This window comes from Cyprinus carpio, chromosome B24 (assembly GCF_018340385.1).
Source record: "Cyprinus carpio isolate SPL01 chromosome B24, ASM1834038v1, whole genome shotgun sequence".
In the NCBI taxonomy this organism is placed as follows: Eukaryota; Metazoa; Chordata; class Actinopteri; order Cypriniformes; family Cyprinidae; genus Cyprinus; species Cyprinus carpio.
Window position 1 is genome coordinate 23,340,182 of NC_056620.1, and position 26,280 is coordinate 23,366,461.

At 31.6% G+C, this 26,280-nt stretch overlaps 1 protein-coding gene across 1 annotated transcript in view; it reads left to right on the plus strand.

The window, feature by feature from the left end:
* Positions 1–26,280, plus strand: part of scn5lab (sodium channel, voltage gated, type V-like, alpha b) — a 112,384-nt gene that overhangs the window by 1,480 nt on the left and 84,624 nt on the right. Inside the window, 7 exon segments of the mRNA XM_042751688.1 lie at positions 1,852–2,100; positions 5,730–5,793; positions 16,642–16,783; positions 17,819–18,016; positions 18,834–19,007; positions 19,488–19,835; positions 25,843–25,951. Coding sequence (XP_042607622.1) covers positions 1,908–2,100; positions 5,730–5,793; positions 16,642–16,783; positions 17,819–18,016; positions 18,834–19,007; positions 19,488–19,835; positions 25,843–25,951 — 1,228 coding nt within the window. The 5' untranslated portion in view covers positions 1,852–1,907.

Here is a 26,280-nt window from a genome sequence, read left to right on the forward strand (position 1 = left end):
TCTGATGCTCCCCGTAGTCGCTCGGTTTGATTCACAGCTCATAACTCTTTAACAAAGACTTCCCTTTGTGAAAAATGAATGGAAGAAATACTGCGTCTGAAGATCTAGACAGCACTTTTGCACTCGATTACAGCTGTTAACATTAGACGCCGCAGCGGCTTTACGAAGGACCTCCAGGTGCAACATGTTGTATTGTAGGTCGATCACACATGAGTGAAATGACATCAGGGTGGACAGTTCACGTTTTCTTCAGCTGTCAGCTCGGGGTTCAGTTAACTCACTCCAAAAGTCTCATTGACGTGTTGAAGGCATGAGTAGCTGTAGAGAAACACTAGTTTGCATGCTGAGCCAATAAGCAGACGCTCTTATGGAATGAGAAGAATATATTTATATTTATACATACATATAAATGCCTCATTCATACAGAAAACACACATATATGCTATAATATATATACAGAAAAGTGCATGTTGTCATTCCATGGAAGCGTCTTTTGTGAACTGCTTCCCGCACTCACAAATGTTTGTAAAGACAGAGCTGATGTGGTGTGCTGTGTTTGTGGTTTAATGTGGTTTGACGGAGGCTCTAATGTGAAAGATGTGATCCAGGGTTTGGCAAAGTTTCAGAATTTGAGAATCCTGTTAAATTCATGCATGTTCATTTGATCTGAACTGGCAAAATCACACAGGAAGCTGAATCGGAATTTCATTTGGAAGAAATACTGAATTGAAAAAAAATTGAAAAAAAAAAATCAACAAAGCAAGAAATTAAGTAGTCAAAAATTCATTTGTGACAAAATTTAATAATTACATTATTGTGTACTTTCATTTGTAAGCTAAAAAAAGTAATACAATTAAATAAAAAATATATAATTTAGATTATATATTTTATATAATTTTGATTTATATATTTTATATATATTTTATATTATTTTATTTTTACATTATTACATTTCTAACTACTTTTTCATCTTAAAGTATGTATCATATTGAAAAAGTAGGGGTGACATGGAAAATGTATAAAAATATACAATTATTAAAGACCATAAAATACAATTAAATACATTTTTACTATCATTATTCGTATAGTAAGACTAAAAATTATACCTTTTTCATTTCACCCACACTTTTTCAACTTTAATTTGAATTAATATTATAAATAAAATAAAGTAAAATAAATATAAAAATTTTATTCTTATATATTTTTATAGTTATGCATTATACCACCAATTTATTTATTTATTTATTCATTTATTTATATTTGAATATATTCTGGATTAGCAATTCAAACTGAAAACTGAATCTGAATTCAACAGGCATCTTAATCCAATTCTGAATAGTGCACAACCCTGATATGATCTGGAAAATTATTTTAAAAATGTAGTACTGTCAAACAATTAATCGCGATTAATCAGGATTAATTGCGATTAATCGCGTCCAAAATAAAAGTTATGTTTACATAATATACATGTATGTGCACTGTGTATGTTTATGATGCATGTATAAATACACACACCTACATTGCATATTTTGAAAATATTTAAATGTATTTATTTACATTAAATTTATACTATATATAATTATATTTAATATATAAACCTAACATATTTTCCTTAAATATATACATGCATGCATGTGTATTTATTTATATATACATAATAATTAAACACAGCACACACACAAATATTATGTAAACAAGAAAACTTTTATTTTTGATGTGATTAATCGCGATTAATCGTTTGACAGCACTAAAAAACTAATAGTTTGATTTTATCAGCTACCCACAAAATTCGACTGACTGAAACTTAATTTGAACTCAGCATTATTATGGATTTGTGCCGCTCCTGATCAGGCTTGAAGACCATCGTGGGCGCGCTGATCCAGTCGGTGAAGAAGCTGGCGGACGTGATGATCCTGACGGTCTTCTGTCTCAGCGTCTTCGCTCTCATCGGCCTGCAGCTCTTCATGGGGAACCTGCGGCAGAAATGCGTCCGCAGCACCGCGCACTGTCTCAACAACACCTTACCTTCAGACAACAACAGCACTTTCTTCTGCAATAACAGAACCTGGTCCTCTCTGGAGGACTTCATCACTAATGAAGGTCAGTGTACAGTCTGAATGCTCGGTGGAGAACCGCGCACATCTGAACAATAGCTAGTCTCCATTTCATCTGTTATAGCAGAAAGCTGATTTTCTGAAGATGATGTGGGAGGCGTGACCTCTGTGATGTGGGAGGCATCGCTGTGCGCTTGCTGAGGTCTTCTGAGTGGGTTTTAGCAGGTTTTAGGTGGTTTCTTACCGGCTTAAGTTCATCTTCGAGTGTCTCTGATATTCTGGAGTCGAGATCAGAGGAAACTGAGAAACAGAAACAGACACAATAGTTGTTATACAGTAATAGGAGCTCAGATCATTAGGTGAGAAATCGTCGAGGTAATGCTGAGATCTATGACTTTGGATCGCATGGATGTCTGGGCAAACCTGAGCACACTTTGAGACACTGATTTGAAACTCTAGAGAAAGCAGGATTTTTTAGCAAAAGTCTCAGTACTTTCTAGAAGAAACAACTGGGATATTAAAAGCATATCATTTTTAAATTAATCTTTTCTCTGGTTGGTATTACTCAGTGTTATTTTAGGGTTATTTATATGCTATTTCAGTATTTGTTAATATTTTGAGGTATATTTCCAATTTTAATTTCCATTTTAATTTTTAGCTTAGGTTTTAGTAATATAGTAATTTTTGGTTATTTTTATTTATTACTTTATTAGTTTTAAATATTAAATAGTGTTCATTTATATTTATTTCAGTTTAGTTTTTGTCATTTTAATATTTTAAATTTACTTAAATGTAGACATATTTATTTTGTGTGTGTATATATATAATATATATATAATATATATATATATATAGGATATATATAATATAATCTATGTGCAATAGTTATTTTTATTTTTTATGTATCTATTTAGTTTTAATGTATCTATAAATTAATTTTAGTAAAATCTTTAGTAATTCTATGTGCAATAGTTATTTTTATTTTTTATGTATCTATTTAGTTTTAATGTATCTATAAATTAGTTTTATTTTTAGTGATTTTAGCACTTAAACTTCGACATTATTTCAGTTTTATTACTTATTATTTTATTATAAGTTTTATTGTTATTATTTCATACTTTTTTATATTTCATTTTAACTTAATTTTAAGTTTAAGTAATTTACTTTTGTGCTTTTTATCATTTTTATATAATATTTACATTTTGAGAACAATTTTTGTTTGTTTGTTTTAGTTTTAGTTTACAGTAACAACCCTGGAGCTGGTTGCATGAACTACTTAGATTAGATTTCATTAAATTACATTCAAAATAAATTTAAAATAAATTAAATTAAGTTCTTTTCTTAAGGACTGGTCGTAACTTTGGTCTAATTTAAATCTGAAAATTAAGACTGATGACTAAAACATACCATGATGGCTATGTGTATTAAATTGGTTACACAATCAAACTTTTTTACAACATCTTAGAATTTAGCTTTGATTGAATATACACCTGAAAATCAAATACTTTAATCATAGTTATAACAAAACTCAACAAGAAATGAGCAGTTTTGTGAATCACCTGAATGAACCCCCCATCACACATCAAAAATGCAAAATGAAACATAAAGAACATAAATCAAAATCCTAAAGACAAAACACACAAAACCGTCAGAAGAGTGGCGTCTAAGATGAGATTTAGTCTTTTTTTGGGGTGGTCTCATTTCATTAGAATAGCAATTAGGACAGCGCTGGCACTCGATAAGATGCCCCGGTGAACGCAGATGTAGGACACAGACAGAAATAGACAGGACGCTTTCTCCTCGAGTGCTTTGTCATGCTTTGCATGCTCGAAAAAAATAAAGAACCGCCGAATTCACACAGTTTACTAGCATTACAAGCAGTGTTAATGAAGATCTGAAGGACACTGGTGACCTAGCAGTGGTAGAATGGATCAAACACGGTACAAACGCAGGCCCATAACCTTTTGGAGACACATTTGGAGAAGCGGCACTCCAGAGCAGATAAACCTCTCAGCCACTCTCTTCAGCCGGAGGAAAAACAGACGCGTTCACATCCATCTCCTTCGACCAAACCGCAGGCTGTAGCTTATGCAGAGCAGCTTCAGTTTCTCAAGATCCTGATGTATTGATTGCAGCTTTGAGAACTGCTTTCAAACGCAAGACACTTGTCAACTACAGTCAGGTTACACTCTTAAAATGTCAAACCAAACCTATTTACGGTGCTTTATAAACATGTATATATATATATAATGATATATTCTATATATATATATATATATATATATATATATATATATATATATATATACTTGTTTGCTTGTGATTAGAATGTTACAAAAAATCTTTTTTTTTTAACATTCTATTGACCTTTTTCCTGAAATGTTCCTGAATGAACATTATTTTTTAATATTCTAAGAATGTTACAATGTCAAGTTCTCTTGTCATGAATACAACGTTATTTAAAGGTGACTAAAATGTTTCCTTAATGTTCTACTAATTTTAATTTCCCCAAAATATGATGTTATTTGAAGGTTTATTTTTAATATTCTGAGGATGGGTTAAAACGTCCAGTTTTCTTCTTGTGATTATAACGTTATTTAAAGGTTACTAAAACGTTTCTTAAACATACTAATTTTAATTTACCCGAAATATAACGTTATATGAATGTTAATTTTGAGAAAAGTTAAAATGTCTAGATTTCTTGTCATGATATAATGGTATATAAATGTTTCTTTTTAATATTCTAAGAACATTCAAATGTACAGTTTTCTTGTCGGTTACAAAAACGTTTCTTAAATGTTCCACTAATTCTATTTTTTTCCCAAAAATTTGAATGTTTATTTTTGATATTTAAGAACACTATGTCCAGTTTTCTTGTAGTGATTACAACGTTATTTAAAGGTCACAAAAATGTTTAATAAACTTTCTACTAATTTTATTTTCCCCCCAAATATATTATTATTTAAACATTTTTTTTTTTACATTAAAATGACCAGTTTTCTTGTTGTGATTAGAATGTAACTGAAGTTTAGAACTTTCAAGTACAAATAACATCATATTTATGTTCCAAGAATGTTGATCTCAGAACATGTTTTTCAACATTATGAGAATGTATATCAAATATTAATAAGGTTATAAGAACATTCCATAAACATTACTTTAAGAATGCTTTGTCCTAACATTTATATAACTTCCATATAAACCGCTGGTAAAAGCAGTGAGAAGGTTCCCTGTCAGCTGGGATTCTGAAACATAACCATGGGTTTCAGAAATTTGCATTGTGTTTGAATGGTAAATATTATGTAAATATCTATATGTGAAGAAAATCTGAGATGAAAACACAGTAAAGAACAGAAGTAATTCATTTAAAAATAAGCAATAATTTAAATAAAATACAAAAATCGAACTTCAAAATACTAAAGAACATTTCATCTTATTAATAACACTTTGATGCTATTTTAACCCTTTGAGGCGTGTCGACTTGACTCTCACAGAATTAATAATTCTATATATATTATTAGATATGGAATTATGCTGCTCTTGTTTTGAAGTTTTCAACAACCCAAACATTAAGATCATTAAGAATTGAAATGAAACAAGAACGACTAAAACTAAAACAGCACTGAAATAAATGAAGATAAACAGAAATATAAAAATATTTTTTAATTCTTCCAGATAATTACTTCAAAGTGGAAGGAGCCAAGGACGCCTTAATATGTGGGAATGCAAGTGATGCTGGGTGAGTTCAATGCATTGTGGTACAGTGATTGTACTCTGGTATTTTGCTTAGTCATGTTTATTTATGATGATTTATTTACTGACAATGGTTTCATAATATAATTCACTAGCTGTAAACTGTTTACAGTTGCCAGGCAAGATAGTCAACACACTGTAAAGTCAAATATTACATTTTGGCGAATTTGCAGCAAATTTGTTTGTTTGTCTTTGTACGATCATATTCTGGGCTCATCTGCTTGTATTTTTCACATTAAGCGTTTTTGAATGTCTTGTTGTCTTTACTGATTGAAAAACCATGGGAGGTGTTGCATATGTATCTTTGATGTTGTTATTCTGAAAGGTGGCCTAAGGATTTATGGTTTGAAACAAGGAAATTTGTGACTAATAATAATGAGTGTGTGTTTGTTACTGGATTTCACCTTCAAACATGACTCATCCGGTCAGACTTGAGGGGCGGAGCTATGCATGTTAAACTAAAGCTAGATTTGGTCAGCGGTCGATGTGCAGCAGCTGCTTTAAGAGCCGTAACGGATGTAAGAGGCGTGAGTGTCTGACTCAGCAGAACTGCATGTACATGCATGAGTCAGTGGCCTTGACTAACACACAGCAACCAGACAGACGCCAATCAAGTGTGTGTGTGACCTGCTGTCAACTCCACGTATCTGAGTCTTTCATTATATTTAGACAAGTAAAAAACAATCTATTTATTTATCAGTTTATTTTATTATCAGGGTGATAATGGATAATGCCATCTGCAACCTGCTTTAAACTAATGGATTTCAGTTAACAAGACTGCCAATTAAAAAAATAATAAATAAATAAATAAATAAATAAATATCATCTACCAAGAACTAATTGGATAAAAAAATTTATAATAATAAAAAAATAATAATAATAATAAAATTAAAATACCAGAGTGGATCATGTCTTCAACAGTATTATTACAGTAAAAGTAAAAACAATAAACATTCTACTTGTAAATTGAAAAAAAGATAATAATAATAATTTAACTGATAAAATAAAGAATAAAATAAAATATAAAATAATTAACTTATTTTATTTCAGCTAGTTTCCGATGCAACATTTCTATTTTCCATTTAGTTGAACTTGATGTACTAAAATAAGTAAAACTGCAATAAATATGAATAAAAAATGTATAGACATATTAAACAATAAAAAATAATAAAAATGACAAATACACAATTTTTTTAAACTAAAATTAAAATGACAACATAAAATAAACACTAATTAAAATATTAATTAAAAATATAATAATATTTAATAATGACCAAAATAAAATAATAAAAACACAAAAATAACACTGTCGTCAGTTGAAATGGAAATGTGCTTTAAACTTTGTTGCTGAAATAAAAAAATATTGTATAATTATGATAAGAAAACCTAATAACTTAATATTATTAAAACAAAACGTGTTTTTCCCCTTAAAAAAAAGAACATATTATTAATCATGCACAATAAAAACAAAAACAAAAAATATAAAATTAAAATAAAAAAAACACACACAAAAAACACAAGGTTTACACTTCAACAACAATTCACACTTAGAAAATGCTAGTAAATATCATCAATAATTACAAAGAAATTAACTGAATTAAATGCAAAAAAATAAAATTGTATTTTCTGGTGAAACACACTCCAATAATCCTTTGTTTTGCATTTTAGAGAATAGTTGAAAAGTATAAATAACAATCTATGCGTCAAAGCGTCTTGTCAGGAGGGATGTGTACAGTATGTGCTGATGGTCATTTCTCTGCTTACATAAACTCGCAGGAGCTCACTTCAGTGAGTCATGACATCTTCAGTCTCTTACAAGAAAGCGAGCTGCTGCTGAGGAGCTCTGAGAGTTAGAGGTTACTAAACAGTTCACCAGGTGAAGTTTAGTCTCCAAATGATCAACCACACAATCTACTGCATGCCTTCTGTCTCTCAATGATAGTTCAGACTTTAGACTCAATCATCATCGGCTTGCACTGCATATATATATTATAAAGACATATTATTGGAGATATTAGCTACATTTTAAAAAATGTTTAAAGTTAGTCAACTAAATGTATTTAAATGTAGCTAAAATAAATTGATTGCAACCACTTACCTTAAAAAAATATTTTTTTTAATCAATTTTCAGTGTATGTATATCAGACTAAAGCCTGATGCATCAAATGCTGATGTCTTTTTTATTTTTACAAATATTTCATATAAAGGTTCACTAAACTTAGTTATTTCAGACTGTTATTTTATATAATCAAGCTTTACAGGGTTAAATGGCATTAATAAGTATAAAGTAAACAAACTAAAATATATATAAATATATACAAATATTTTTTTTTTATTATTGTGAAAAAACTTTTAGTCAGTTATTTCATATGTCAGGCTTTACAGGGTTAAATGCCACTAATTATATTTTTTTATTCTGAAGATGTTTTTCTCTTAAAATATCATACTGAAAATAGTTTTGTTCCGTTTAACTTTGAGAGAAAGTTATCGGCAAGAATAAAAAAATCGTCTACTTTAATGGACTCGGAGAAATCATTATCCCTCTGCTGCTTCTAGGATTTCACTCCGCGCTCTCCGTTCTGTGGGATCTGATGTTTGGAGACATCTGCAGCACGTCTGGAAAGTTAGTCCTCCGTCTCTGGCAGCTGCTCTCGCTCTGTGAGAATCAAATGGATAAAACATTATCTTAAAAGCGACTGCTAATCGATAACGTGATATTTTAAAATCCAGAGCATTTTTGCAGTGATATATATCGAACACGTAATGGAAAGTGTAAGACGCTCCTCGGATGTGAAGTTATGGGCCGCTGGTGTGAATTACGACAAGGCCTGTAGATGTTGATTGTAACATCTGTCTGAAGCCAGAAACAGACAAAGGACGAATGTGTCTGTCTTCAGCAGTGATAACAGACGTGTGTCCACCTCTGATAAAACAGCGTTTGTCTAGTGTGTGTGATACACACATTCAGTTTATTCAGCGCTTTATGAGGGTCACCGCGCTTCCCGAAACAGACGAAGATGCATCAGCTGCACCAGAAACATTAATAGAATGTTTGTTCAAAGTTATCTGGTATTTAATAATGCTTTTAAAACATTAGCACAAAAATGTATTTATACATCACTCATGGAACGTTCGTCTAACGGTTTTTTTTTTAAACGTTACTCTTTGTTTCAGAATGTTCAGAGAACATTCAAAAGTAACCAGTGCTGTCAAACGATTAATCTCGATTAATCACATCCTATATTTAAGAAAAAAGGGTTATGTTTATATATTAAATATATTTATATATAATATCAAATATAAGAATATAAATGTATATACATATACTGTATGTACAGTATGTGTGTTTATATATACGTAATAAATATACACAGTACACATACATACATTATATTATGTAAACAAAAACTTTTATTTTGGATGCGATTAATCGCGATTAATTGTTTGACAGCAGTAAAAGTAACATTCCCATTAATTGTTCCTTACACTGCAAAAAATGGTTTTCTTACATATATATACAAAAAAAAAAAAAAAAAAAAAATAATAATAATTGAATCAATAAAAATTAACTTAACAAATAAAATAAAATTACTTTATTTCATTTAGATTATTTTCTTAAAAAATTATCAAAATTATGCTAGTTTTTGCTTAAAAGGAGCAATAATATCCACAAAAATTTTCAATAAAAACAATCTCATATAATCCTACTAATTAATATTAAAAAAATAACAAAACTTACATAAATTTCTACATAAAAAAAGCAAAAGCTTACAAAATTTATTCTTTTCAAAAAACATGTAAAGTAAATGCATCTTGATTCAAGATTGTTTAGACATTTATTCTAGAAAACAAGACAAAAATACTAAGAAAATGAAATATTTAATATATATATATATATATATATATATATATATATATATATATATATATATATCTATATATATATATATATATTAAATTTTTTTTTTTTTTTCAGTGGAAACATCATTCATGCATGTTTTTTTTAAACATTCCAAAGCAACAGTTTTTTTTTTTGCATTTTTTAAATGTAACTACTTCAAAAGTAACATTTCCATTATGTTTTCAAAATGTTAAAATGAACTTTCCCTCAATGTTTTCTCTGACATTCACATAACCAAGAAAAAATAAAATTTTTTAATAAAAAACAAAAACTGGAAAACATTTAGAAATAAAAATTTTATAATGTTAGCAAAACATTTTAGAACATATTTTTGTTAGCTGGGTAGTTACTTATATGCCAAACTAATTTTAAAAATCAGTTTTTTTTTTAAAATATTTTAAGGGGATAATGTATGAAACAGCATTTGCACAAATACCTTTATACTAAACACAACCAATAAAACCATATTTAAAAACATTGTGATGACGATTTTGGCTAAATGCTGCAGTTTAACAAAGGCAATGTTAAATAATGTGCAGGGAATCTAAAGTATTGATTCATTTTTGGAACTGAATCATCTACAGTATATGAATCATCTGAACGAACTGATTCACTCAAATGAATCAAATTTCCCAATGCTTACAACATCTGTAAAACTGCATGGACAAAAAAATTACATAAAATAACTGTGATATAAAGTTTTGTGATACTAAATCTAAGTACTGTCTGTTCACAAGGCTATTATAGCTAACTAAAACTAAATAAATACACACAACAAAAATCCTAAAACTGTGACTAAAAATGGAAATGAAAGCAGAAAATAAAAAGTAATTCAAAATATTAATGGAAATGTTAATTAAAAACCTTAATGGGACTAGAATAACGCAGACAGGTGTTATTATACAAACTAGTGGTTATAAATACAGCACTAATGTAAGCGTGATATAATGTGTTCTGCTGTCAGCTAATGGTGGTATATAAATATTTTTGGAGAGCACATCAACAAGTAATCACTGACATTCATCAGAGCGGTGCTCACGCCGACCGACCACCAGCTTTATCACTCACTGATTTTCTTGGAACTCCAAACATCTCGATTAAAACAACATCTCATGTGTCGTAGTAATTATAGGCTGTTAGTGGACGAGTCTATTAATATACTGTGATTAGCTTGTATTTTGACCTTAACGGTACTGACTGAGAGGTCACTCACATCAAAATTAAAATGTTCACTCAAAATAACTCAGTAATAAACAACCAAATCTGGCTTGAGACTAACAGCTTCATTGCTTTTTTAATAGTCAGATTTCTTAGTCATCCAAAAACTAAAACAAAAATGTTAATGTTCAACATCATCTGCACCCAGTTTTACTACACCAAATTTATGCCTTCCTTTCTGATTGTGTTTTTACTGGGGATGTGCATCTCCATAACTGAGGACCGATGCGATGTGTTTCTCGATGCACAGCCAATGATACGATACATTAAAGATTCATATGAATCAGTTACCGATGCGATGTGAATCACTCCTATTACGATGCGGTGCGATCTGATCTGATTCAGATACGATTTAACACAATGCATTTCAATGCAAACGATGCAGTGGGAAAAAAATATGATACCTCTCAGGACACGCCTCGGAAATCAGGCTACATACAAAATATTGGTCACAAGTTATTGGTCACTTTCTAAATAATAAAAGTATAGAGCATCTACTAATAATTCTATATTAATAAATCGTTTTTTACTGATGCAAGTATGTTAGAAACGACACAAATGCCACTTTGTATTGATGCACACTTTTTTAAACTGATGCATCGCATCATTAACTTTTATGCCGATGCACCGATGCGAATCTTCCCATCCCTAGTTTTGACTGAAAATGAGACAAAAATGCTGATTAAATGCTGATTTTATGTTGATGAAAAAATACTGATAATTTACCAAAAATACTGAGTAAATGCTTATTTAAAAAAAAACTAAATTTGTTAATTTACTTAATTTGTGGTAAAGTGTTTATACTGGAAAATGATACAGGAAATACTAGTTAAATTAAATAAATTTAATAAAACCATGATTAAATAATACTGATTAAACACTCTAATTTACCAATAATACTGAGTAAATACCAATAAAAAACAATACCAATAAAACACAATATTTTTTCAGTTACTTAATTTCTGATACATGATAGATAGATAGATAGATAGGTAGATAGATAGATAGATAGATAGATAGATAGATAGATAGATAGATAGATAGTCTTTCCACTGAAAAATGAGACAAAAATACTAAAGTATTTTAAAACCATAATACTTATTAAATACCGATAATTAACCGATTATATTGAATAAATACTGATAACCCCCCATTTATTTATTTATTGAAAACAAGACAAAATATTGATTAAATCTATCTATCTATCTATCTATCTATCTATCTATCTATCTATCTATCTATCTATCTATCTATCTATCTATCTATCTATCTATCTATCTATCTATCTATCTATCTATCTATCTATCTATCTATCAATCGATCAGTAAAACCAGGTAAATACATATGAAAGTAAATAGAGTAAATAACTTACTTTTAGTGCACACTAAAGAGAATATCACTTGAAGTAATATAATGCTAATGCCTAAAGCAAATAAATGTAAATAAAAATAAGGCCTATATATTGTAAGTTTCTAGAGAAGCATGTCCGATTTTGGCCTAAAAGAGGTGATGTTGTTTTATTATTATCAATATGATTAATATCTCCATATGTTGGTCGCAGAGCACAGGCTCTCTGTATCTGAAGCAGTGTGTTTGTTTTCTTTGTTCGTTTATTTCCCTCGGGGATCAATTAAGTGAATTAATCCAGTGGTCTTATTTTAGCCATTGTTAGCGTGCAGCTCTGGTCACCTTGTGAACCTGGATGGAAACCTGAGTTGAAGGCTGACGGCGTTTCAAACAGAAGCGTCGCCTCGTTTCACCTCCTCGTCTGTTGTTGGAGGGCTGGACTCAGTCTCTGTCACTCTATCTGTGGTGCTGGGACAAATAACTGATCAAACTCGGGATCATTTGTCTAAAAATAAAATATTCCCAAAAAGTTTATAAAACAGTGATTTTGCTCTGGTAGCACTGGATGATACTGCATTGCATTGCAGAAAATAAATAAATAAATAAAACTAAATAAAAAATTAAAAATAAATAAAATTAAATAATAAAATTAAATAAAAATTAAATAAAATTAAATAAAAAATTAAAATAAAAGGATGATATTCAGTAGGGATGCACCGAATTTTCAGCCAGAGAAAATTTTCATTTTTTAATAAATCAATAAATGCTGAAGAACTATTGTTCATTAATTTTTTTTTTTTGGATCAAATTTGTATTTATTTTAAAGAGACAATACATGCAGGTATATACACGTAAAAAAAAGAAATAAAATGAAATAAAAATAAAATAAAATAAAATAAAATAATAAAATAATAAAAAATAAAATAAATAAAATAAAATAAAATAAAATAAAATAAAATAAAATAAAATAAAATAAAATAAAATAAAATAATAAAAAGATTCAGTAGCCATGCACCGAATTGGTCTTTATGTTAGTTCAAGTTAATTCAGAGTGCATTAACTGTTAACAATCACAACTGTTGATTTTAATAATGCATTAGTAAATGCTGAATTTAACATTAAGAAGAACTGCTGAAGAACTATTGTTCATTCTTAGTTCATGTCAACTAAAGTAATTAACTAATGTTAACTAATGAACCTTATTGTAAAGTGTTACCAATATTATTATAAATTCCATCCAGTTTTATTGTGTTACTTTCAGTAAAAGTGTGGTTATTTTATTGGCTTGTGTTTTTTAAATACAGTATTATTAAAATGTCTGAGTTAAATTAAAAAGTCTAACAAATTACTTTATATTATTTAATAAAATAATAAATAATCATTACAAAGCATTTTCGGTTTCGGTTTTCGGCCCAGAATTTTCATTTTGGTGCATCCCTAATATTCAGTATACTGTATATCTTATTAATGTTCTAAAATGTAGTTTTTAACCAGTTTAATAAATATTTCATGTAAATCAAATATTCAATCATTTACACAGTTTAATAACAATTATAAGAAATAATAAAATAAGAAGGGCATAAGATAATGATATTCACAAATGTTCGTTTTTTTTTTTTTTAGGAACATTAGTTTTTTCACTCTAATTTTTGGTAAAAAAAACAAAAAACAAATATTTATTCTATATTTAGTAAAAATATTTTTGTATATAAATGAATATTTTTAATATAGATATAAATAAATCTAAACATATAAATGTTACAATTTATTTTAAATTTATTAATTATATACACACATTTTTCATTATTCAAAACATTATGCCTATATTTGAAAAACAAATAAAAATATATTATATATTATAATATATCATGAATTAATTTGAATTAATATAACAAAATACTTTTAAATGTAATAGTAAATTAACATACATTTAAATAATATATAATTTACTACTGTAATATAACGTGTATGTACTCTTTACATCACTGTAGTATTTTCAAACTCATTATAACATTATATTCACATCCCACAGACAAAGAAATCAATATTATATTATATTTATTATATTATATTTTATATTATATTTATATTTAGAAAGTGGCAAAAAAAAAAAAAAAAAAAAAAAATTCCAGATGCTGTCTAGACCTGATATTTTCAGTCTGTCCGATCTACAAAACTGAAATTATTGAAATCACTAAACAACGATGATTGCTATATCAAATCCAAAACTCCAGTTGTGTCCTTTTTCTCCTGGCAACTGTTTAATACCAACTAAACTCTCTCCTTACTAGTCTATATTAAGTTTCCTAAATATATCAGCATCATCTTTATACAATAAAGCTTTGACATCTTGTCATTCGAGCTCTCTTTGTGTCTTTGTACTTAGTTACTGTATTGCGTTATAGTGAGAGGTTTAATCTTGCGCTTGTCAATCCGGCCGATCGGAGCGCCATCTGATCCCACAGCAGCGTCCGGAGATCAGACTCCCAAAGGAATAACCTTGAGTCCATCTTGGCTTATAACAGCATAACAGTTATTCAGACAGAACCGAAAGATTGGTTCACACACACAGCACCTAACAGAGATTCCCAGAGCTTGTCCATCGGCCCCGGCCCCGGGGCTCCTATTCTCAGGACCCTGACAGGACAGAGGGACTCTCTAGTGACCAAAATAGAGCATGCTGAAATGCTTTGTGTCCCGGCAATGCGGTCCCAGCTGCCAGTGTGCTGAGAGGGGCTTCTTTGACAAATTCTCCGAGTGACTCTGAGCTGGAACTCAATGACAACAGCAGATCACTGATGGAGAGCCAAACCACATCTCTCTCTCGTTCCCCTCTTAAACAGCCTCAAAACACGGTGCATCTTGAAGCAAGTTTGCATAAGACAGTAAAAATTGACTTTCAGAGAATATTCTTTGACTAAGTTCTCTTTTTTGTGATTATAAAAATAAAAAATAATACTTACTTTTGAAGTAAATTGATCTGGTTATAAGGATGTTTTGGTAGCGTTTAAAAAAAAAATAAGGAAAAAAATACTGATTTAAACTTTTACTGTAAACCAAAACTGATACAATATATATATATATATATATATATATATATATATTATATATATATATATATATATAGATAGATAGATTAAATATTGATTTTTTAAAGCCACGATGAAATAATATTTAATAAATACTGGTTAAATTTTTTTTAAACTGTTGATAAAAACCATTTCTAAATAATTAATAACACAAAAAGATAACAATTGAACTATAATTTATTCCTTCATTTCTTTGATATTTTTTCAACTCTCAATATAAACAATATCTAAATAATGAGAAAACAAGACAGAATACTGATTATGTGTTGATTTTATAACTATGATAAAATAATACTAATCACATATTGATGAAAATTTTTTTTTTTATTGTAAATAAAAACTAAATATAAATAATCAGTAACAAAACATTTTATACTGGAAAACAAGAAATAAAAATACTGATTTAATGTTGATTTTAAAACCACCGTGATATTTTGTGTATGTTGACCATGTTGAAATAATACAGATTAAATATTGATGATTTTTTTTATTTGTTTATTTTTTTTCTGTCAAGAAACACTTAATAACCTAAATAATAAATAACAAAGCTTTTTTTTAACTGGGGAAAAAATACTGATTAAATGTTGATTTTAAAACCACCGTGATTTTTTGTGTATGTAGACCATGATGAAATAATAATGATTAAATAGCAATATTTTCTCTTGTCAGTATAAAAAGTAATGAAGTTATTATCCACTGAAGTATCACTACTTATTTTCTGACATAAACTCGAAGCCACGCTGCTGTAAACAGTCCCAATCTCCGGCACGTTGTGCCACACGAGGAAGGAAGCGGCGGCTGGTATCAGTGCGTCTGGGGTCCGGGGCCCCGTCCAAACCTGACTGAAGTGGGGCCCGTCCATTAGCACGTCCTTCAGGGACACGGCGAGGTGTGTGAGCGCGATAGCAGCCGTCACCCGCACCCTCACGCTCTCAACAGACGAAGCGCTGGCGCCAGCGGCCCCTCAGAGCCACTGTTAGTCAGAGAGCCAGCGGTTTGTTCTTCTCTCTGGGAACACAGAGGACAACAGGTCGAGAAAACAGCATTTATGTGAATTTAACCCATTTAAAGGGTTAGTTCACCCCAAAATAAAAAAGAAAATTCTGTCATTAATTACGCACCATCATATCGTTCAAAATCCGTAAGACCTCCGTTCATCATCAGAACACAAATTAAGATATTACAAAAAAAAAAAAAGAAAAGGCCAACAACAAACTCATTTCCCGGACACAATAACAGACTGCTGCCACTAATAACCACTTATTCCTGTTTTCCGCAGCAAATGTCCGGATGGTTTTGAATGTATGAAGACCGGACGAAACCCGAACTACGGCTACACCAGCTTCGACACCTTCGGATGGGCTTTTCTCTCGCTCTTCAGACTCATGACACAAGATTACTGGGAAAACCTCTATCATCACGTCAGTAGACTGTCTGTTCGCTCTCATTACATCACACTCAAGCATTACAATCTTCAGCGGTAGCTGGATGACATACATTTCCTACAATTTGTATTTTTTATTTGTAAAGGATGCATTAAATCCAATAAAAATGCAATCAAATTAATTTTATTTTGTATTTAATATAAAATACTTAATATTTAATTAAAAAAAACTCAGGAAATGTATAGATACTGTATATAATTTATATGCATACACTACCATTTGGGGTTGGTCATTTTATTTAATTAATTTATTTATTTTTTTAAAGAAAGAAAATAATACAGTACTTCTATTCAGCAAGGACGCATTAAATTGACGAAAAGTGACAGTAAAGACATTTATAAATGAATGCATTTCAAATAATTGTTGTTCTTCTGAACTTTCTATTCATCTGTGAACAATGAAAAATTAAATGTAACACAGTTTCCACAAAAATATTGTGCGGCACAACTGTGTTCATCATTGATAATAATCAGAAATGTTCCTCGAGCAGCAAATCATCATATTAGAATGATTTCTGAAGATCATGTGACACTGAAGACTGGAGTAATGATGCTGAAAATACAGCTGCACATCACAGAAATAAATTACATTTTAACAGATAATCACATAGAAAATGGCTGTTTTAAATGATAATAACTTTTCACAATTTTACAGTATTTTTAATTAAATAAATGCAGCACTGGTGAGCAGAAAAACCCTAAAACTTTGAAGGGTAGTGAATATGTAAATATAGAATTCAATGCAATTTATCTCTATATCTTGACATCAAAATGTCAGAAATTATGTTTAAATTTTGTATGGTAGTGTATGTAAAAATTAAGCCTTTATTCATCTGTTTTCATCCATTGACTAGGCTGTTTTTGAGAAAACATGATAGAGAATAGCCTTTGATTGATCAGTCTGACCGATGCATCTGTCTGACACTTATTACAAACCTGTGAACAGATATTGATGAAGTAATCCTCGAGTTCTTGCAGCCGTTGTGATCTGACGCTGTTGTTGTGCCGACAGACGCTGCGCTCGGCGGGAAAAACGTACATGGTGTTTTTTGTGGTGGTGATCTTCCTGGGCTCCTTTTACCTGGTGAACCTGATCCTGGCGGTGGTGGCCATGGCATACGAGGAGCAGAACCAGGCCACCATCGCAGAAGCCCTGCAGAAAGAGCAAGAGTTTCAGCTCGCCATGGAGCAGCTGAAGAAGGAACAGCAGGTACGTCTGCAGGGGGGTCGTAACAGTACAGTAAATCAATGGGGCTGCACAATTAAATGTGATTTAGTTTAGCTTAGTCCAGCGATCGTATGCTGTAGATAGTTAAGTATCTAATCTGTTTTCACAGTGAAGCTGGGCCCTGTGTTCATTTACACACATGCAGTGTTTTCAGTGTCTCTCGGTGCTTCACTGTAAATGTAGTGAACATCTGTGCATGAGCTGCGAGATTAATGCACATCTGGGAATGCAACCTGTGCTAGATTCACTAACTTTCATATTTCAGATTCGTATTTACAAACGTGCATTTCTTACATAGTTTACAGGGTTTCACTAATATTATAAGTGAAAAATAAAAGCTTGAATTTGAAATGTTAAATCTTTAGGGATTGAAAGTTTTAAAGCAAAGGATCTGAGATGTGCATAATAGTATTATAACTTGCAGTGTACAATAAAAAAAATATTAAAATATAAATATATTATAATATCAGTTTTGTTTTGTTTTTCAGTATAAATGCAATTTTCAACAGCAATGCATTTCTGTCTTAATTTGTTATAATAAGAAATAAAATATTAGTATTATAACTTGTGGTGTAAAATAAAACAATTATTATAATATCACATTTTTTATTTTTTATTTTACAGTACAGTTGTGATTACAAACAGCAATGTATTTCTGTCTGAATTTTTTATAATTTAAAAACGTAAAAAATAATACAAATAATAATGAAAATGAAAATCATGATAATAAATATACCTGATTTAATCAATAACGTACAAGGAGTCATTGTGCCTATAATTATGACTTTGTGTCTCTCAGGTGGCTCAGAAAGCACAAGAAACCGAGTCCATCTTGACGGCCGACGTGTCTCCGTTCTCCTCACAAGGCAAAGGGAATCTGGACCAGAGGAAAAACTCGAGACCGCTATCTGAAGGACCAGAGTATGGCAGCAATGACACATCAGCCAAGATGGACACTATAGAGGGGATGAAGGTAGATTATCACCCAAAATCATTCATCGCTTCTCATTTACTCACCAAGATGTTCCAAGATGTTCATATCTTTCTTTCTTCAGTCGCAAAGAAATAAATTTTTTTTAGGATTTTTCTCCATATAGTGGACTTCAGTGGTGCTCAACGGATTGAAGGTTAAAAATAAATATATCAAAACTTAATTATTGATTAGTAATATGCATTGCTAAGAACTTCATTTGGACAACTTTAAAGGTGATTTTCCCAATATTTAGATTTTTTTTGCAGCCTCAGATTCCAGATTATCAAATAGTTGTATCTCAGACAAATATTGTCCTCCTAACAAACCATACATCAATGGAGAGATTATTTATTCAGCTTTCAGATGATGCATACATCACAATTTCAAATATTTTGACCCTTATGACTGGTTTTGTGCTCTAGGGTCACATTTATGTTCAAACACCATGTAAAAGTGAATTTTGCATCCTTACGTTTCCAGCAAACGCACTCTCTGCTGGTGCGCACTCTGTCCTTACGAGCCCGACGGGAGAGTCAGGTCAGCATCTTCAACTTCCGGCCGCCGAACAAAGACTCGGAGGTGGATTTCGCCGATGATGAGTTCAGCAATCACGGTGATTCGGACAGCCGCGGTGGCTCGCTGGCTCTGCCCTGGAGCAGGAGACGGACCAGCGCTCAGAGCACCTGCAGCCACAGCTCGCAGTTCTTCTTCCCGAGTCTCAACATCAACGGCAAACTCTTCGTGGCCATGGACCAGAACGGCATCTCGGGCCAGGGACCGCTGTCTCCGCTGCCCACCTGCACCATGGAGAAGGTCAAAGAGGAAAGCGTAAGTCACTCTGTGCTTCTGATCAAACCAGCAGACACCTGGAAATTGGAAACAGCTTGATTGATTTGTAATAAAGCACCTATAGATTTAAAAAACCCGGCTGGAATGGTCTCCTGTGGAGAAACGAGTCAGGATCAGTCTCATCAAGAAATGTCTAGATACTTCTTAAGTTTGACTGAAACTTTGTCATTTAAAATCAGGTATGCCAATAATGGTAACAATGGCAAACTTGATTGACAATACTATTGCAATAATAATAAATAATTAATAATATTAAAATTAATAATCATAATAGTAATAATAAAATCTACAAAACAGGAACAACAACAATAATAAATACAACAGTATAACAGCAACACTAATGTTATTAATTATTGTTATTAATTAATTAATATATTAATAATAATTAATATTGATATAATTGATAATAATACTTTAATAATAATAACAACAAAACAAAAATAATTAATAATTATTTTAATTACTGATTAACAAAAACAATTATAATAACAATTAATAATAAACAAATATTAATTATTATGCATTATTAACTTTAATAATAGTAGTAATAATAATAATAATAATAATAATAATAATAATAATAAATACATACATACTGTACATGCATACATAATTATAAATTCTTATTGTTTAATACTACTACTACTACTACTACTAATAATAATAATAATAATTATTATTATTTTTAAGTTCTTATAATGGTTTTATTGCTATGGTCTACTGATTGTGTGCCATAGGATGTATTTTCTGCTTTATTTGATCAAAAATACAGTAAAAAAAGTGAAATATTATTACAATTTAAAATGCTGCTCAGGAAACATTTCTGAAAACAGCTGATATTTTTGTGGAAAAATTAACATTTATTTGAAATAGAAATCTTTTGTAACATTATAAATGTCTTTACTGTCACTTTTAAACACAATTTAATGTTTTAAATGGTAGTGTAGAATATAATAATAATAATAATAATAATAATATTGAAAAACAGTTATCAGAAGATTAAACATTAAATTATTTAACTGGTCATAAAAAATAAAAAAAATCAACATATTTCTACATATTTCACCCTAAATCTAAAAAAAAAAAAAAACAAACAAAAAAAAAAAAACAATGAAACTGAAGCCTTTTTTTTTTTTTAGAAGTGTGCATATTTTTGTATTGTGGCATTTGCCAATTATTTATTTCTTTATTTAATCATTTTTCTAACATGTAAAACATTTTTACAGTATTGAGAATTTGGTCAAATATGACCATTTTTTGTCAGATTCACTTGTAAACATTGTTAGTTTAAAGCAGACATTAACTCAAGGTTAAGTGTCTTGGGATGAATCCTACAGTAGCTGAACGTTTCCCAGAAACCTCCTCATCTTCTTCAAGGACAGACATAAGAGCTCCAGTCTCCAGTCTCTCTGTGTTACAGTATATTCATACACACATCCCCTCATCAGTCAGTCACACACACAAAAAGCATTATTCACTCTCCTTCCCTCACCTAACTGATTTGGATGAGTTTTCTTTTATTGGTAGACTGCAAACATGCTGTGTAATGATTAGTGTTACATAAGAACCTCCACCTCTCTGCTTTCTCCTGCGTTTGCAAATGTTAATTTGTCTGCGTGTCAAATGGAATAACTCCGAGACTCAGGTTATTTTAATGCAATAAGCCTTGGGACCAGCAAACATTATGGATTTTTTTTTATTGTCTAGACATTTTTCATTACCAGATATTAAGCTGAAAGCAGCATAATCTAATGGTTTTTACAGAACAGAAGTTATTGCAAGGATATTGCATAGATTGCATCTGACAAAAAAACCCCTGTAAGACCATGTCTAGGTCATATTTCACCCCAGAATCATATTTTACTATATATATATATATATGTGTGTGTGTGTGTGTGTGTGTGTGTGTGTGTGTGTGTGTGTGTGTGTGTGTGTGTATGTGTGTGTGTGTGATTAGAATTTATAATTATATTTATATTAATTAAGCACTTTTATCCAAAGTGATTTACAAAAGAGGAACAAAGGCAATTCGGCAAAAAAAAAAAAAAAAAAAAAAAAACGATAAATAAATAATAAATAAATAAATAACATATTTTATTCTATTTTTTATTTGTGTATATTTGGTTATTATATTATTTATTGATTTATTTTTTATTTTTATATTTTTATTCACAATAATAATAATAATAATAATAATAATAATAATAATAATAATAAAAACACAATAATATAATATATATATATATATATATATATATATATATATATATATATATATATATATATATATATATATATATATATATATATATTTACATTTTTATTTATTTATTTAAATATAGAAAATATATATAAAATTATACTAAATTTATTTATTTATTTATTTTAGTTTTTATTTATTTTGGGGTGAAATGCATGCCAGACATGATCTGAGCAGGTATGTGGAGTTTATTTTTATATATATCTCTGTTTTATCTCTGCACATACAGTACAGACTTATTTATCAAAACATGACTCAGAGCGTGCAGTGGGGGGTCTGTGATTGGAGAGAGACGTCGCTGCTGCTTTTTCCTGGAAACACAAGTACACTTCCCAGAATGGCGTCTTATCAGTGCACTCAACGGCGCTGACCAAACGCCATATGAACCTCTTCAGATGCCATATACTGCCACGCATTAAACAGAAACGCACTGCATGCTTAATTAGCAATAACTGCACACATCTGGTACATAAGTGACTGCATAAGTAATTTCCATAGATGCATATTGTATGATACATGTAAAGAAACCGGTAATAATAGATAGAAGATAATGAGTGCTATTGATATTATTATTATTATTATTATTATTAATTTAGATTAAATATTATAAAAATAAATCAAATATATAACATGTGAGATTACTGAGGTCTTTTTCTCATCTAAGCAGCAGCAAAATTTCAGATTGCTCTCCATTTAATCTAAATGCAGTCTAGAGAGTGATTTTTTTGATGTTTTTAAAGTGATTTTCTTTTCATACGACTTTTAAAATGGGAAGTATGACATCGTGCCAGAAATATCTGAATTACTCAGAAAGGAAAGGAGTCTGAAAACTGTCTGGACTGTGTGATGGAGGCACGGATACCCTGTTGTCTTGGCGATGTAGTCATGGTTACGTAGCAACAGATGTTGAATAAGAGTCACAGCAGCAGCGTCTCACACACACACACACACACACACACACACACACACACACACACACACACACACACACACAACGGTGTTTCCCACTCGTCTGAACAGCAGGAGTGGGCGTTCTGGTGGGCCGCGACGAAGCGCTCCTGCGTCATTCCTTTGATTACCTGCGATCAAAAACACATTATATAATCAGAGGGTCATTGTTGCAGACAGACATCATATCATTGACTCGAAGACCTCAGATTAAAAACATTTAAACAGCAAACGGATAAAAGCATTTGACAAAAATTAAGCCATTTCCCAAAACACCCATTATCACTGAAGACATCTGCTGCTGAGGGTTAATCGCTGCTTTTATTGGGCTTTTGTTTTGCACTAAACAGAATTGATTTTTAAATGCCATTAGGAGTGTTGTAGATTAATGTGTGTGTGTTTCAGAGACAAAAAAATCGAAAAAATAATTAAGGGTGGAGCTATCGAGAACTCCACATAGTAATGCCCTGGCAACCACCTAGCAACCATCCAGTCACCCTAGCAACCACATAGCAATGTGTTCAGCATCGTTCAGAACACTTCACAACTCCACAGCAACACTTGCAATACTCTTGCCAATGTGAACTACACTTTAACTACTGCAGAGCAATACCCTAGCAACCAATCAGTGGCTCTAGCAACCACTCTAGCAGCCACATAAATGTGCTTTTAACTCAATCAGAACACTTACGAATTGCACACGAACACCTTTACCTCCACAGAGAACACTGTGGCAGTCGCATAGCAACACCCTAGCAACCACCCAAATACCCTATCAGCCACATAGCAACACCCTAACAACCATCCAAACACCTTAACGAATAGTAGTGTGCTTAAAGAATCATTCAGAACTGGGAGCAACCGCACAGTGACATTAGAAATGCCACTGCAATCACCAACAAGGCTGTAGCAACCACACAGCAAAACCCTAGCAACCACCCAAATACCCTATCAGCCACATAGCAACACCCTAACAACCATCCAAACACCTATTGTGCTTAAAGAATCATTCAGAACTGGGAGCAACCGCACAGTGGCATTAGAAATGCCACTGCAATCACCAACAAGGCTGTGGCAACCACACAGCAACACCCTAGCAACCACCCAAATACCTTATTAGCCACATAGCAACATCCTAACAACCATCCAAACACCTTAACGAATAGTAGTGTGCTTAAAGAATCATTCAGAACTGGGAGCAACCGCACAGTGACATTAGAAATGCCACTGCAATCACCAACAAGGCCACGGCAACCACACAGCAACACTCTAGCAACCACCCAAATACCCTATCAGCCACATAGCAACCACCCAAACACCCTAATACATAGTAATATTCTTAAAAAATCATTTAGAACGGGTAGCAACTGCACAGCAATGCCCCTGCAATCACCAGCAACGCTGTAGTAACCACATATCAACACCTTAGAAACCATCTAAACACCCTAGCAACTGCATAACAATGTGGTTAAAATAATTCAGAACATGTAACAGCTGCACATAATTGTGCCCTTATAATTGCCCAAAACATTGTAGCAATCACATAGCAACACCTTAGCAACAATTAAAAGACCCTAACAACCGCATAGCAATGTGTCACTCACATAACCCTGCAGAAACTGCATAGCAACACCCTAGCAACCACCCAAACACCCTAGTGTACATGAACAGGCTTAAAATAAGTCAGAAAAGGTAGCTGCTGCACAGAAACACTAGAATTGCCCCTGCAATCAACAACAACATCGCTGTAGCAACCACAGAGCAACACCCTAGCAACCACCCAAACACCCCTAACACATAGCAATGTTCTTAAAAATCATTCAGAACAGGTATTAACTGCACAGCAATACTAGAAATGCCCTTGCAATCACCAGCATCGGTAGCAACCACGTAGCAACACCTTAGAAACTAATTTGTGAGTGAAACCTGCATATGAACAAACAAATCATGATTCACTAAATCTTTTGTACTAAAATTTATTTCTAAATGTAAGAAAAAAATATAGGAGCAACTGAAAGCACACGTACACAAAATTCACACTCTGTTTGGTCTTAATCTACGGATACAGTATAATCTATATATAGGCTATATATAATGTATGTTTTATTTTAGGATAACAGTTATATATTATGTTTAATTATATATAATTACGATAAAATGTATATATTTCATCTTAAAATAATTTCATCTTATACAGTGAAAGAGTAAGAAAAACTGCATTATATAAACTCTGAATGACATTGCATATACAGCCGGCTAATGAAAGCGCTGTAAAATGGGTCTTTATAAAAGGTGTCTTATTGTAAATTAACTGATTTTGAAGACTGTGGGCATTGCTCAAGATCTGGCGTGTGCAGAATGCCCTTATATGGAGATGATCTGGGCGTGTTTTATGGAAATTGCTACGTCATTTAGAATACTCCAAATTCACTAACATTAGAATGAGGTTAAGAACAAATTCATGAGTGTACGCATATGTTGTGAATTACAGTTTTCGTGAAAAGTTCGAACGTGCATATAAATACGAATAACTTACGCAATTATTAATGAATGTGCTTAAAATCGTTAAGAAAACTTAGCAACACCCTAGCAACCACCTGGTCACCTTAGCAACTATAAACCTTGATTATTATTTATTTTTTTTGCATTCTAAAGCTTTGGTATGATACATATTATATGTATGTAACACCATACGGTGAACTGAAGTAATGCTATAAATCTGCTCTTGTTTATTTCATTATGAAGCCATTTAAGTGACTGCTGTTGTTGGTTTTTCAGGGACACAACTCCAGCAATGAGCTGAGCAGTATGCTGCTGCCCCAGCAGCCCCAGGAGGGCCGAGACCGGACCCTGAGCGCCACCAGCTACATCACTGACGCCATGGAAGGTAAGACACGGCGCCTGACAGAAACACAACGAAAACCTACAAACCAACTACAATCACGCACAGGCCATCAACGAGATATTAACCCTGAAACAACTCCATATGCACATAAAATCCACATGAAATCTTTTCCAGCAAGGTGCGTGCGAGGACAGTAGAAGTGTCTCCATCTGCTCGTGGTTAATATCGTCCCCCGAGACGCCGCACACTGTAGTTATTCAGAGGAAAGGTGTAACCCTCCCCACTGCTGCTTCATCATGACACAGCCAGACTGTGACATCACCTGGGCGGCACAAGAAGCCAGACTCTTCCCTGAGCGTTTTAGCGACTAA